Genomic DNA, 15,905 nt, shown 5'->3' with positions numbered 1-15,905 from the left:
GAGCCCGAACAGGTGAGAGACACACACAGAGACAGACAGAGGGAGAGGGAGAGAGGGAGCTCGAGCCCGAGCCCGGCCCAGGGTAGACCTTTAAATGGCGGTGACGGCGGCGGCGGCGGCATCGTGCGCCTCTCCTCCTCCACCTCCGGCCGAGTGTCGCCGGCCTGGCCTTGCCCGGCCCGGCCCGGCCTGTGCTGTGCGGGGCCGAGCAGGGCCAGGCCGGGCTCGCTCACCGTGCAGCGATGGCGGCTGGGCTCGGACGGCAACCAGGGAGGACGGTCGGTTGGGGGGGAACCATCAGCGGCGCCGGCTGCAAGAAAGGGTCTGGGGGTAGCGGGGGGGGTGGGGGTGATGTCTCAGTCTATGTGTGTGTTTGTGAGGCGAGGGGGTGGGAAAGAAAACAGGCTATTTATTTTTTTGTGTGTGTGTCTGCTTCGGCGATGGGAGGTGAGCGGCGCTCGCTCGCTCTCTCTCTCTCTCACTGTTTGTCTGCAGCAATGCCGGAGTCTGTGTGTACATCGAGATCTAATGCTGTTCTTCCTCTTTGTTTTTATTGCAGTTTTTCAAGGCAAAGAGGCAAGCCAAACCTGGCTCCGAGGACGGCTTCTGGGACTGTAGTGTCTGCACCTACAGGAACAGTGCGGAAGCTTTCAAATGCAGCATTTGTGATGTACGGAAAGGGACGTCCACACGGTGAGCGATCGGTTCTCTTTATTTGTTGCCCTATTCTGATTTGTGTGTGTGTGTTTTTTTTGGGGGGGGGGGGGTGTAGCGGTAGTAAGGTTGTGTGTCTGGAAATAATTAAATACTGGCTGAATCCAGACTTGTTGATTTTTTTTGGTGTTGCCCTGGCCGGGCTGCATTGTGTTGCATTTTCTCTCTGTCTTGCTTTGTAATAGAATGGTTATATAATGCACCCTCCTCCACCTTTTGTAGATTTGGACGATCTTTTTAAAAATAACTTACACGGTAGGAATTGGGCTGCCGTGATATTCTGCTGTAAATGGCAGGCGTCTGGACTTGAATAGGATCGTGACTGAGGGGGAGGTATCTGAGAAATGATTTTTTTTGGAGGGGAGGTTTCAGAATGTTAACTCTCCAGCTCGTTGTAAATTGCTGTTATCATTCTCTTGGTTTCTGAGAATTTCACGTCGACGTGAAATGATCAGCTTGTGTTTGGACAGGTTTAAAATTGAATATGCCATTGTAGCTCGTGTGCCGAGGATGGTGCTTTTGTTAATGTTTTTTTATTGCGTAGCGACACAATGTATGGAGTAGTAGTGTGAGGATTTATTTCTCTTTGTGTGTATTTCCAGTTTTATCAGACGCCATAGCTTCAAGTAAATCATTTACCAATGGTTTGAGTAATTCTATTTTCTCAGTGATTGACACAGCACCTCTGAACTTAAAGTGATGAGTATGTGGAAGGTTTTCAGGAATTGCATTTACAAACTTCTGTGATTGTCGTCATTTACGAAAATATTTTTCTGTTCTTTTTAAAATGATGACATTTCTGTACATGCTTCCAGCTGTGAGTAATAATTGACTTTCTGCAGAAATCCCTGTGTGGGCTGTTTATTGTGATGTGGCCGAGTTACGACTTTATCTGACGCAGTGATTGAAACTCATTGTGGGGAACACTTTCAGAAAGTTTTCTGTTTTCTGCAGAAGCAACTGATGCATGAAAAAAATAGCCACAATGCTATAAGAGCCGTAACTGGACAGTATTTACTCCACTATGCGAACAAATACCTTTCCCTGTCTCTTTACATTATTTTGACGCGCTGGATGCACGTTTACTTAATTTTATTACCATTTATTTTTTAAAGTCTTATTGCTGTACTTTCCCAAGTGATGAATGTTGAGGAGTAAGACTTTCTGACTGACTGAATCTGGAAGTGTGGCCCTCAATGAACTGGCGTAGCTGCTATCCCGTGGGACAGTGAGGATGGAGAATGTTGTGTGTAGAAGCGTCACGGTGGAATACATCTTTTTCAGTGCGTTCATTCAGTGCCGCGATACTACAACAATGGTCACAAAAAATTAACCAGCTATCTCCCGGAATTAAATAAAATACGCGGAATGTCCGGGAAGACAGAATTGTCCCTGCTATTATGTATATAACTATTGGGTTTAAAATCGCACAACACCAGGTTATAGTCCAACAGGTTTAATTAGAAGCACACTAGCTTTCGGTGCGCCGCTCCTTCATCAGGTAGTTGTGCTATTGGATTTGTGAGATTAAGTCCTGCATTGCATTCCCAATTACTTTGTAAGTAAAAGCAGCATTTTATATATAAAACTGAAGTTTTGAAGCATTCATGCTGTTTGACTGGGAAAGGCAATGTTATTAATTTGCATTTTTGTATTAATAACAAGTTGCACAATGTGGTACCTTAACATAATGAAATCCCTTCTCCCAACCATTGTAAAATCAAATATGACACCAAGCCACAAATTGCGATGTTAGGTCACAGTGACCAAAAGTTTGTTCAGAGGTAGATTTTAAGGAAAAGAGGAACATGCAATAGTAAAGTAATTCCAGAGCTCGGCGTTCCAGCAGTTTAAGATATGGGTTATCAAATTGGGGAGACATTTGGTACCAGAATTGGCAGGGTCCAGATTTAGGTTTTGAGGCTGGAGTAGATTAGTGATCGGAGAGGGGGAAAAATGTAAAAGGGACCTAAGGGACAAATTTTTCACGCAGAGGGTGTGCATGTATGGAATAAGCTGTCTGAAGAAGTGGTGCAGACTGGTACATTTACAAAATTCAAAGGCATATGGATGGGTAGATGAATAGGAAGGGTTTAGAGGGAGATGGGCCAAGTGCTGGCAAATGGGACTAGATTAGGTTGGGATATCTGGTTAGTATGGGCGAGTTGGACCGAAAGGTCTGTTTCCACGTTGTACATCTCTATGACTGTAAGTGATAAAGCCATAGAGGGATTTGAAAACAAGGATAAGAATTTTGAAATAGAGACATTGCTTGGATAATGTAAGTCAAACAAATGTGGTTGAAGAACTGGAATTGCTGAGAATAACCCAAATTTAATCGAAACACAAATTAAAATTGTTCCCAGACAGGCATGAAGTAAATAAAGAAACACCTGTTTGAATTTGATTAGACCAGTTGGGTATTTCTGGTCCTCTAGGAGAAAGTAAGGACTGCAGATGCTTGAAAGTCAGTTGATAAAGCATGGTGCTGGAAAAAAAAAACAGCAGGTCAGGCAGCATCTGAGGAGCAGCAGAATCGACATTGCGGGCACGTTCCTGAATATGAGATCTGCTCAAAGCGTTGACTCTGTTGCTCCTCTGTTCCTGCCTGAAGTGCTGTGCTTTTTCCAGTGCCACGCTTTATCAATTATTGCTGGGCCCCTTCAAATTTCATGGCTAGTAGATGGAAAATACAGATTGGTCATTTTGAAAAACAATCATGTTATTGAGCATACAATACCTGTTTGTTCTCTCCTTTATCGAATTTAGATTGCGGACTATACAAGGTTAGCATTTTATAAATCTTCCTGTGTCTCAATGCACAGCCTGTCATGCTTCATGCGTTACAACAGTTAGTGTTAAAAGCTTTTAACACTAACTGTTGTAACGCATGAAGCATGACAGGCTGTTTGCATATAGCAGTGCCCCTCAAACAAGCATAATAGTCAAATGATGTTCCTGTGTTGCAAATCACTATTACCAGACAGCGGCGTTACCGCCGTAACTTTTCTTTGAAATGGTGTCGTAGGATATTCACCTGTGTGTAAGAAAGGACATCAGTTTAATGCCACATTGAAAAAGTTGTACTTCTGACAAAGCAATGCCTTCTCTGTATTGCGCTTCCTTTTAGCGAAAGAAATCTGCCATACTTATCTGGTCTGGCCTACATGTGAATCTTAACAGCCCTCTAGGTAAATAGGGATGGATAGTATATGCTTAGCTGGAGAGGCCCACGTGCTTTGAATTAATATATTTGAAACATCAGCCTAAACTTTTGTTCGCTCACGTTTCTGGTTTGGGAATTGATTGGAGACCTGGTGCTACAGAGATTGGGATGATACTGACCGAGGCATGGTTAGCAATGCATATCTAGATTGGAGATGCCAAGGTTGAACCCAGCCTTTGAGCATCTAGCTTGGAGATGCCAAAATTGAACCAATGCACACAACTTGAGTTCTCCACATGCTGAGCTGTGTTCCCAGTGACAAAAAGGGCACTCATTCCCTTTCACTATGAATTCCTCTCTTGGTCACTTGCTCAGGCTGAACTAGACCAAACGGAACTTAGATTTCCTTTTCAGGCCATAGCTAACTTCAAAGTCTACAGTTATCATTTTATTATTTCAGGCTAAGGTGCATTGAGATGTGTTTGTGGACATGAGGCCTAGACTTTGAAATGTATCATCTACCTATGAAGATCTGATGTGGGGACCCTTCATTTCTCCACTCAGCATCATAAGCCATGAAATTGATGGCTAAACTAGTCATCTTAAGATTCATAGAATTCTGATTACGAAATTTCCTGTTATATGAAAGTAATATTGGCTTTGAATGTTTCCTGGGTTAAATAGCCTTGGTCTTGGGGGACACAATTAGGAAGTTTGCAGATGGCAGAAAAAAATTGGCTGTGTAGAGGAAAACTGTAAACTTCAAAATTATATAGATGGGTTGGTGAAATGGGCAGGAAAGCTCGTAAGTGTGCAGTATTGCATTTAGGGAGGTCATAGAGTGAAAGGGAATGCACAGACAGAAATGTACTGTGCGGAGTAGATGAAGTGGAGAGAGTTTGGTGTCAACTGCACGTGTCTTTAAAGGCAGCAGTACCAGTAGATAAGGTCGTAAAAAAGGCAGATGGAATGCTCTCCTTCTTTGGCAAAGTGCGAATACAAAAGTAGGGATCTAATGAAACTGTATAATACACTGATGCCACAGCTGGGGTATTTTGTGCAGTTCTGGTCACCATGTTACAATAAAGACGGCAGCCAATTGGGCGGCACGGTGGCACAGTGGTTAGCACTGCTGCCTCACAGCGCCAGAGACCCGGGTTCAATTCCCGACTCAGGCGACTGACTGTGTGGAGTTTGCACATTCTCCCCGTGTCTGCGTGGGTTTCCTCCGGGTGCTCCGGTTTCCTCCCACAGTCCAAAGATGTGCGGGTCAGGTGAATTGGCCATGCTAAATTGCCCATAGTGTTAGGTTAAAGGGGTAAATGTAGGGGTATGGGTGGGTTGTGCTTCGGCGGGTCGGTGTGGACTTGTTGGGCCGAAGGGCCTGTTTCCACACTGTAAGTAATCTAATCTAAAAAAAAAGACGTAACTGCTGTGCAGAAGATATACTAGAATGTTGCCAGGGCTAGTAAATTGTGAAGAGAGATTGGAGACATTGGGGTTGTTTCTCTTAGAACAGAGAAGACTGAGGGGTGTCTGATTGAGGTGTACAAAATTGAGTAGAGAGTGGACAGGAGGAACCTCTCTATTTCCCAAGACAGAATTCAAAAACTAGGGGTCTGGCTAAATGGTAGAAGGAATGTGAGGAAAAACATTTTTATGCAGAGGGTGGTGAGCGTCTGGAATTTGCTGCCTGAGTTGATTAGTGGAGGCAAATACTGTAAACACTTTAAAATGTAACTGCACTGTAATTGCTCTAAGCTGCAGCACTATGCATCTTGTGCAAGAAGTTTGGATTAGAAAAGGCATCTCGATGTCTTTGTGTCAGCATGGACAAGATGAGTTGAATGTCCTTCCTTTTTATGTGCTGTATCATTTGTGTTTCTAAATATGCTGTATAGATGTCATGTTTAACATGTTTCCTGAGCTTGCTGCTTTTGGCTGAAGCTGCAGTATTTGGTATTCTTGCCCTTCAGTTTGAGTAGAACATTCATCAAAAGTTGCTATCCTCCTTATTCTATCTTAATTGATCCTGCATTATAGCACGTAGAAGAACCTCGATTATCCAACGAGATGGGCGGGCACTATTTTCGAATAATTGATTATTTGGCTAATTGACTTCCTCTGGTGTTCGGTGTTTTCTGTGAAGTCTGCTCCCTGTTCAGGAGATTAAGCAAAAGTACACTGTGCATGAGACCCCGCCCCCTGCCTGCCCCTAACCCCGCCCACTCTCACTCTGCCCCCCTCCCCACCCCCCCCCCCATCCACTCCCAACCCTGTCCACTCCCACACTGTTCAACACCACCCTCCTGCCTGCCGTCCGACCTCCATCCGTGCCCCTGCCCCCGACCCCAGCCTGTTCAGCCTCTTCCTGTAGCTCAAATCCTCCAACCCTGTCAACATCCTTGTGAATCTTTCCTGAATCCTTTCAAGTTTTACAACATCCTTCCGATAGGAAAGAGACCAGAATTGCACATGATATTCCAAAAGTGGCTTAAACAATGTCCTGTATAGCCACAATATGACCTCTCAACTCCTGTACTTAATGCACTTTCCAATCAAGGAAAGCATACCAAATGCTGCCTTCAGCATCCCCTGTGACTACACTTTCAAGGAAGTAAGAACCTGCACTCCAAGGTCTTTGTTCAGCAGCACTCCCCTGGACCTTACCAAAATGCAGCACCTCACATTCATCTAAAGTAAACTACATCTGTCAGTCCTCAGCTCATTGGCCCATCTGATCAAGATTCTGTTTTAATCTGAGGTAACCTTCTTCACTGTCCACTACACCTCCAGTTTTGCTGTCATCTACACTTTACGTCTTATGTTCATATCCAAATCACTTCTACAAATGAGGAAAGGCAGTGGACCCTGTGCCAATCCTTGTGGCACACCACTGGTCACAGGCCTCCAGTCTGAAAGTCAACCCTCCACCACCTTCTGTCTTCTACCTTTTGAGCCAGTTCTGTATCCAGATGGCTAGTTCTCCCTGTATTCCATGCGATCTAACCTTACTAACCAGTCTCCCATGAGGAACCTTTTCGAACACCTGACTAAAGTCAATATAGATCACTTTCACTAGTCTGCCCTCATCAATCCTCTTTGTTACTACTTCAATCAAGTTTGTGAGACAAGATTTCGTTTGCACAAAGCCATATTGAATATACCTAATCAGTCCTTGCCTTGCCACGTGCATGTAAATTATGTCCCTCTGGATTCCCTCCAGCAACTTGCTCACCATCAATGTCAGGTTCACCGGTCTATAGTTATGGAGAGAATGTGATCCTATGATTTGTGGTGCAATGTGAGTTGGCCCTTTTGGGGTGGAGTGAAAAACTTCATTTGCTGTTTTTCTCTAATAAGGACTACAGCAACACTTAAGACATTATGCAATTTTGTTGGAAAGGACTAAGGGACAGTGTAACCAAATATGTTTTCACTGCCTCTAGGTTGATGCCCATATGTTCAAAATTGAGAATCAAAAGGATGAAAGAGTCTTAACTCATTGGTTATAAATTAGAATAGAATTTTAGTATGCTGTGGGGAAAGAAATTGTCAACCTTTATCACTTTGGATGAAGGATGGAAATTGGAGGATGGTCAAGGTATGTTTTATTTGTCATTTTTTAGATCGGGTTATAACTATCAAACACAATTAACCAAAATTTGAGTGATGCTAGAACATATTTTCGAGTTATTAAATGTTGTCAATTGTGTCTTAATTGGTCATGCTCTTGCTTTTGAAGGTTGAAGACTCAAGTTCTCTTGAAGGACTTGAGTATAAAAGTCAAGCTGACACTTTTGTTCACTATTAGCTGGGGCAGTCTTTTGAGTGAGAAATTAAGACCCTGCCAATCCTCAGGTTCACAGAAGCTTACCTGCTGACATTTTGAAGAGGAGCAGGCAAGATGATGCCTGTTGCTCTGGCCAGTATTAAAACCTTTATTCCTTAACGTTACTCTCAGTTCTGGTCATTATTACATTGCTATTTGTGGCACATGGTTATGTGCTCTGTTTCCTATGTTATGACAGTGATTATGCTTCAAAAAGTACTTTGTTCCCAAATATAGAGGTCATAAAAAGTGCTATACAAATGCAAATTTGTTTTTAAATGTACTTTGCAAGCTATCAAATCTGCGTGATTTTTTTCAATTGAGTCTTTGGCTTTATAGCAAATGCTGATTTGTGTTGTGGTTGGAAGCTATTCTAACAGTTGAATTTAATTTCTGTCAATGGCTAAATAATTAAATATTTTGTCCTTAGGAATGAAACAATATAGTTTCACCTTTTTATCTGTTTACTTTTAATTGTAATGATCTCTTTATGTCCTACTCTGCTTTGGGAAATTCTGTTTTGCAGTGTTAAGAAACTTGTTTCTGAAACTTGTTTAAATGAATCACTGAAATTGATCCTTTTATACTGTCATTGTTTAAAAACGTGATAGGTAATAGAAAGTTGAGGGTACCAGCTTTACTACAAAACTAGAATAATGTGGTTGATGTGTCAAAGTGAAATTTCAAATGTCTGCGCTGAGTGTGCAGTAACTTTTTTTTTCAGTACTTTTTAACCTCCAAGGATGTCTTTTGACAAAGTTTTGTTACTTTAATTTCATTGTTCTAGCAAAAACCTCTCTCTTTTAGACTTGGTTGGCATATTCTCAAATTGATTTAAGTAAATTAAAAAAAAAAGTAGATTAGGAAAATCTTTCAAATCCTAGCTGTATGGAAGAAGTTTAAGGAATTGGGCATCCTACTGAACATGGAATAACAGTTTCTTGTATGAATACAATTGAGTGCACATTTTGACAGTGAAGTGTAATTGCACACTGTTCGAGGAAGAGGGCTCCCTGTAGAGTTGAGTGTACTCACTTCCTGTAATATATTTGTAGATGCTATGTTTTTCTATTCAAAGCACTTGACTGTACTCCTTTGTGATCATTTTGCACCTTACCTTGCAGTTTAATTTCTATTCTAGAACTTTCTGATAAGAAATTGAAATTATTATTGTATGTTGCATTGTTTCTTTTCCTCTGTACATCATGTAAGTTCCTTCGATTGATAGTTAACAACTATTTTGGAGGTAATTATGCGTGTAGTTCATCCAGTAAAACCATTTGGATTTTTGAAGTTAGCACAAACATGTTAATTTTAGTGTGCAATTTTTACTGCATATTTCCATTTCTGTTAGACATGAACAAGTTTGTTGGGAAGGCTGGAAACCTGGAAAGAGATTTTATTTGGAATTTCTAAATTTGCTTTTATAAGGCATGTTGGCTACTTGAAAACTTGACAGTGCTATTTTAAAGTTCAGATCATGTAAGAAAAACCAGTGTGATATTTAACCAGTTGACATGGTCATTGAACCCTGTGATCATTATAGATTGCAACTATTATTCCCATTTATTGTCATATCTGTGGTCGACAGCCATTTGAGGATATATTGGATTAAAGAGTCAAAAATTGATTACTATACGTGAATGTTTCCAACAATCTGTATTTTAAAATATTTGACGTGATTTGTGAAACTGGATGTATTTTTGCACCGTGCTGCCGTGGCATTGCTGCAACATTGCCACAGCTACCAAACCTACAACTTCACCTCTGCATGTATGCATATCAAAATTAACTTTTTCCGTGAGATTGTAGGTTTGAATTAACAAACTAACTTTGGTTAGCAGGCACACTTGGCTTTAAGAATTGAATTTGTTCTCACTGAAAAAGATTGAAGCAGAAACTTTTGAGGCAAGCATTTGTTTTCTGAGAACTATAATGGGTACTTCTGTTTACTATAAGTTTTTGAAGAGATTTGTGTTCATAATGAAAACAGCTGTAACCTAGCTTTTCACTTTTACTTGGCATTGCATGGTTGAGGTTCCTTTTGTTCCTGTGGCGTAACTATTATTTTCATGTATTAATAGAGAGGGCTGTTAATAATATGAATATAATTGCTATCCTTAAACTAAAGGTGATCAGGTACAAAAGACAGCACAAAATGCAAGCTCCTAGGTTCTTGGGTGCTACTGTTTTCTTTTCTTTGATATTTAATAACTGCACAGTGTAATTCTAGCAGATTTAAATAAACCTGACCACTTCACTTTAAAATGCATCGACTTGAAATTTCTGTTATTCATGATAGTATGCAGTAAGTTGATACTTGCTGATATTTCTCAGTGCATTACTTTAATGGTAAGACTCTGTGTCAATTTTAACTTGTAAAGCTATATTGAAGTCCATGGAATTATTTGTATCTCCTTCAATTATTTCTGACCTTCACAGGAGTGAATCTACTTCTAGCCTCAAAGGCAGAATTACAATCTGGAAAATGCAGAATCCCTGTTTAAAAATGGAAACCTTCTGAACAAAATATTCATAATGTAAATCTGTTGGAATGCTGGAAGGCAGTCAGGTCAGGTAGCTTTTCTAGGGCTTGTCCACTATTTGTCCAAGTGGGTGGTGTGGTTTTGCACTTCAGGTTGGCAGGAATACACTATGCCAACAGTTTTTATGTAAAATAACTTTATACTGATGTCTCAATTCTCGTTCTGAAATCCAGGGAATCTCAATTTGGTTGGTTCAACTTTCAGACTGCATTTATACCAGAATGCACAGAAAGGCTATGGGTGTAGTGTAAATCTGCACAGTAAATACAATAACCTTTGATGTTTAGAAGAGCTAAAACAGCTGCCTGCCCTAAAGAATCGGACCATCCATAATATAGTGTGATGCACAGATATATTTTAATGAACGAGGTGCCATTAAAATGTTCTTTCAGATCAATTTAATATCTTAGATTTGTATAGGTCCCACTCAACGTTTTGGATTGATGCAAATTGCATGATATAAAAGGATAAAATACTGGAAATATGAAATAGGAAATGAGTATTGAGAATGCCCAATGAATCAGGTACATATGTGGAGAGAGAAATTTAATGCAAATGATGGACATTTCATCAGAACTGAAACAAAGTTAAGTTGCAACAGGCTTGAAGCAAGTATGGAAGTAGGGAAAAGAAAAAGGCACTGGACAGAAAGCAGATAAGATTAAATGACAATGGCACGATAGTACAAAGTTGAAGGGATACAAACATGAATGAGCTTGCTCTGCCATTCGATAAAATTGTCTCGATTTCCACATTCCCATCAACCCTCGAAACTATGCTTTATTTCTTAAGAATAGAGGGGAACCTCAATTATCCGATTGTGACGGGCGGGCACTATTTGGTTCGGGTAATCGATTAAACGCCTTATCCCTAGGGCTCGGAGTTTTTAAAGTCTGCTCCCTGTTCAGGAGACAAGGCAGCAGCACACAGCGCACAAGGCCCTGCCTCCTAACCCTGTGCAACACTGCCCCCAAAACTGCCCCCTGCCCCCAAGCCTGTCCAACACCGCCCCCAGCACCACCTGCCCACAACCCTGTCGAACACTGCACCCCTGCTCCTGCCCCCGTCCAACCGCCCCCCCCCCCCCAGCCCCTGTCAGACACCACCCCCTTCCACCGCACACACCTGCCCCCTCTCTGGGGCAACCGGAGAGGACACCAACAACAAGATTGCTGCACATGCCTTTGTGGGGTAAGTCTCCAAATAGCGCGTGCACACACGCAGCCACAGTGTGTGTGTCTCAACGTTTTACTGCAGCCTTTTGACCGATTCCACCTTTGCCCTACACAGGGCAATTTTGGAGAGATCATCTGGAGAAGGGGGGTTTAGGGTACACTCCTGTGTAGAACTTCAGGGAAGGTGTGGGAGAGAGAGAGGGTGGGCAGACAGTCATTTGGCGATGGTGCCTGTTTAATCACTATAAACAAAAGAGGTAATCACTGTTGAAAACACGTGTTTGATGTAATGTTTCCATCGGGACTTGGCGATCTCCTTCGGGTAATCCGATTTTCGGATAATCGAGGTTCCTCTTTATCTATTTCCACTGTAAAAGTAGTCAATGACTATACTGTCTTCTGAGGTAGAGGCATCCAAAGTTTCTCAAATTTAAGAGGAAATAAAATCCCATCTTATGGCAATACATGTGATCCCTCATGTCTAAACAGTGCCCCCTAGTCTTAGACTAACTTATGAGTGGAAATCTCCCTTCCACATCCACTTTGTCAAAATTGTTCAGGATCTTGTATACTTCAATTAAATCTGCCCCTTTTAAACTCCACTGGAAACAAGCTTAATCTGTCCACTCTTTTAAGACAACTTGCTCATTCCAGGCATCAATCATGTAAACCACCTGAGTTGCCTCCAATGCGTCTGCATCCTTCCTTAAGGAGATCAAAGCTGCACACTATATTTGCGATGTAATCTCATCAATGCCCTCTATAACTGAAGCATAACATTCTCCCTTTTTTATTTTAATTCCTCTTTGTAATAAAGGATGATATTCCTGTAGCTGTATACCAACTTTATTTTTCATTCACCAAAACATCTAGACCCCTTTGCACTTGGGAATTCAACCATTGTTCTCATTTGAAGCAATAATCTGATTTTTTTTTCCTTCCTGCCAAAGTGAATAACTTTGTGCATTTTCCCACAAAGCGCATATGTCAGATTTTTGTCTACTCATTTTCCTTACATCAATTTGCAACCACATATCCTTTTCACAACTTGACTACCTGTTTGTGTCATCTGGAAATTTAGCTACCATGCTTTCGTTACCTTAGCCAAGTAATTGATATAAATTGCTTTCAAACTAAGGTCCCAGTACAGACCCTTGCAGGATTCCATCCGTCTCATCCTGCCAATTTTTAAATAAACACGCTGTTTTCTGCCAGCCAGTCTTCCATCTATGCTAGTAATCTGCCGATGCTGAGTTCTTAGTTTGTGAAATAAATTTTATGTGCATATTATCAAATATCTTCTGTAAATCTAAGTGCAATACATCTACAGACTCTCCTTTATCCTCAATGTGTGTTATTCCTTCAACGAACTTAGGTAGCTTGGTTACATGTGATTTCCATTTTACAAAAGCATGATGTCTTTTCCTGATTACCTTGAAGCGCTAATTACCCAATTATGACCTCCATAACTGATTCTAAAATCTTTATCATGGCAGACATCAAGCTATTTTCTGCCTCCTCTCCCTTCTTGAATAGATGAGTTAAAAAATGTTGGTTATCTTTGAGCTTGAAGGAACCTTTCCAGAATCTAGCAAATTTTGGATGACTTTACATCAAAGCATTAACACCATTATCTTATTAGTCACCTTTTTTTTTGAAAGGCCTCTCGACTGAAGTCCATGAGGATCCAGGGCCTTGTGAACTTGCATAAAAAGGGAGCAAGAGAATGGAGGCCCTGGAGGAATATAGGAAGTGCAGCGCGGATCTCAAAGCATTTAGGAGAGCAAAGTTGGTGTGTCAAAACACTGGTGGACAAAATTTGGGAAAATCCCAAGATGCGAGTGTATCAAGGAGAAGAGGACCAAGTGGGTGATCTTTGCATGTAGCAGAGAGACTAGTGAGTCTAACATCAGTGGTAGGGAAACTTTTGGAGAAAATAATGGAGAAAATTAATCTCCATTTAAAGAGGCAAAGTTTGATCAGGGTAGTGCATGACTTTGACACTTCATACTTTAAAAATCTGGAGGAATTTTTCGAGGAGGTGAACAAGTGTTTGGGTGAGAGTATGATTACATTAGATTCCTTACAGTGTGGAAGCAGGCCCTTCAGCCCAACAAGTCCACACCGACCCTCCGGAGAGTAACCCACCCAGAGCCATTTCCCTCTGTCTAATGCACCTATCACGACGGGCAATTTAGCATGGCCAATTCACCTGACCTGCACATCCTTGGACTGTGGGAGGAAACCAGAGCACCCGGAGGAAACCCACGCAGACACGGGGAGAATATGCAAACTCCACACAGAGTCACCCGAGGCTGGAATCAAACCTGGGATTCTGGTGTTGTGAGGCAGCAGTGCTAACCACTGAGCCACCGTGCCGGCATAGTAGTGCAGTTGATGTAGTTTATATGGATTTCAACTAAGCATTTGAGAAGATCCCACATGGGAAACCTTTTAAAAGGTAAAAGCTCGTGGAATCCAGGGTAACTTGGCAAATTGTATCCAAAATTGGCTTAGTGACAGACGACAGAGGGTAATGGTGGAAAGCTGTTTGATTGGAGCCTAGTGTACAGTGATATATCATAGGAGTCAGTGCTGGTTTCATTATTGTTTGTGATATTCATAAATTATGTAGAAGAGAATGTTATGGGGAAGGAGTGGGTGGCAATGATAGGTTTTGTGATGAGACAAAGATTGGCCAGGTGGCTGACAGTGAGGAGGATTTAAACAGATTGGTCAAATGGGTAGCACCAGATTAGTGGCAGATGGGGTTTAACCTTGATAAATATGTGATTTACGCCCTTTGGAAAAAAAAGCAAGACAAGGAAGTGCACAATGAATGGCAGGAGAATAGGAAGCTCAGAGGAACAGAAGGACCTTGGGATGACTATCCATAGGTCCCTGAAAGTGGCAAGACAGGTTAATAGGTTGGTTAAGAAGGCACATGGACACTTGCCTTTTATTAGTTGTGGCATAATTATAAGAGCAGGGCGGTCATGTTGGAGCTGTACAGAACTTTGATTAGGGAGCAGCTGCAGCATAGTGTGCAGTCGTGGTCACCACAAGATAGGATGTGATTGAAATGGAGAAAGTGCTGGTAAAGCTAAAAGGTCTTAAAATTGATAAATCTCCTGGCCCCGATGGGTTACATCCTAGAGTTCGGAGGGAGGTGGCTGAGGAAATAGTGGAGGCGTTGGTTGAGATCTTTCAAAAGTCACTGGAGTCAGGGAAAGTCCCGGATGATTGGAAGATCGCTGTTGTAACCCCCTTGTTCAAGAAAGGATCAAGACAAAAGATGGAAAATTTTAGGCCAATTAGCTTAACCTCGGTTGTTGGTAAAATTCTAGAATCCATCATTAAGGATGAGGTTTCTAAATTCTTGGAAGAGCAGGCTCGGATTAGAACAAGTCAACATGGATTTAGTAAGCGGAGGTCGTGCTTGACAAACCTGTTGGAGTTCTTTGAAGAGGTGACAAGTAGGTTAGACCGGGGAAACCCGTTGGATGTGGTCTACCTTGACTTCCAAAAGGCCTTTGATAAGGTGCCACACGGGACACTGCTGAGCAAGGTGAGGGCCCAAGGTGTTCGAGGTGAGCTACTGGTATGGATTGAGGATTGGCTGTCTGACAGAAGGCAGAGAGTTGGGATAAAAGGTTCTTTTTCGGAATGGCAGCCGGTGACAAGCGGTGTCCCGCCGGGTTCAGTGTTGGGGCCGCAGCTGTTCATATTATATATTAATGATCTGAATGAAGGGACTGGGGGCATTCTAGCGAAGTTTGCCGATGATACAAAGTTAGGTGGGCAGGCAGGTAGTACTGAGGAAGTGGGGAGGCTGCAGAAGGATCTAGACAGTTTGGAGGAGTGGTCCAGGAAATGGCTGATGGAATTCAATGTGAGCAAATGCGAGGTCTTGCACTTTGGAAAAAAGTATACAAGCTGGACTACTTTCTAAACGGTGAGAAAATTCGTAAAGCCAAAGTACAGAGGGATCTGGGAGTGCTAGTTGAGGATTCTCTAAAGGTTGCAGGTTGAGTCCGTGATTAAGAAAGCGAATGCAATGTTGTCAATTATCTCAAGAGGATTGGAATATAAAAGCACCATTGTGCTACTGAGACTTTATAAAGCTCTGGTTAGGCCCCATTTGGAGTACTGTGTCCAGGTTTGGTCCCCACACCTCAGGAAGGACATACTGGCATTGGAGCGTGTCCAGCGGAGATTCACACGGGTGATCCCTGGAATGGTAGGTCTAACATGAGGAACGGCTGAGGATCCTGGGAATGTAGTCATTGGAGTTTAGAAGATTAAGGGGAGATCTAATAGAAATTTACAAGATAATACATGGCTTGGAGAGGGTGGACGCTAGGAAATTGATTCCGTTAGGCGAGGAGACTAGGACCCGTGGACACAGCCTTAGAATTAGAGGGGGTAAATTTAGAACAGAAATGCGGAGACATTTCTTCAGCCAGAGAGTG

General features: G+C 42.0%; 1 protein-coding gene across 1 annotated transcript in view; it reads left to right on the top strand.

Annotated features, from left to right (window-relative positions):
- Positions 1-242: 242 nt before the first annotated feature.
- Positions 243-15,905, top strand: part of LOC122559088 (RING1 and YY1-binding protein) — a 105,230-nt gene continuing 89,567 nt past the window's right edge. The window contains exons 1-2 of the mRNA XM_087994577.1: positions 243-330; positions 552-693. Coding sequence (XP_087850703.1) covers positions 243-330; positions 552-693 — 230 coding nt within the window. The remainder of the gene's footprint in view (positions 331-551; positions 694-15,905) is intronic.

The sequence above is a fragment of the Chiloscyllium plagiosum genome, unplaced genomic scaffold (assembly GCF_037043375.1).
Source record: "Chiloscyllium plagiosum isolate Xiang-an unplaced genomic scaffold, Cpla_swu_hap1 HiC_scaffold_14, whole genome shotgun sequence".
NCBI classification, from domain to species: domain Eukaryota; kingdom Metazoa; phylum Chordata; class Chondrichthyes; order Orectolobiformes; family Hemiscylliidae; genus Chiloscyllium; species Chiloscyllium plagiosum.
This window is presented reverse-complemented; position numbering and strand designations above follow the sequence as displayed.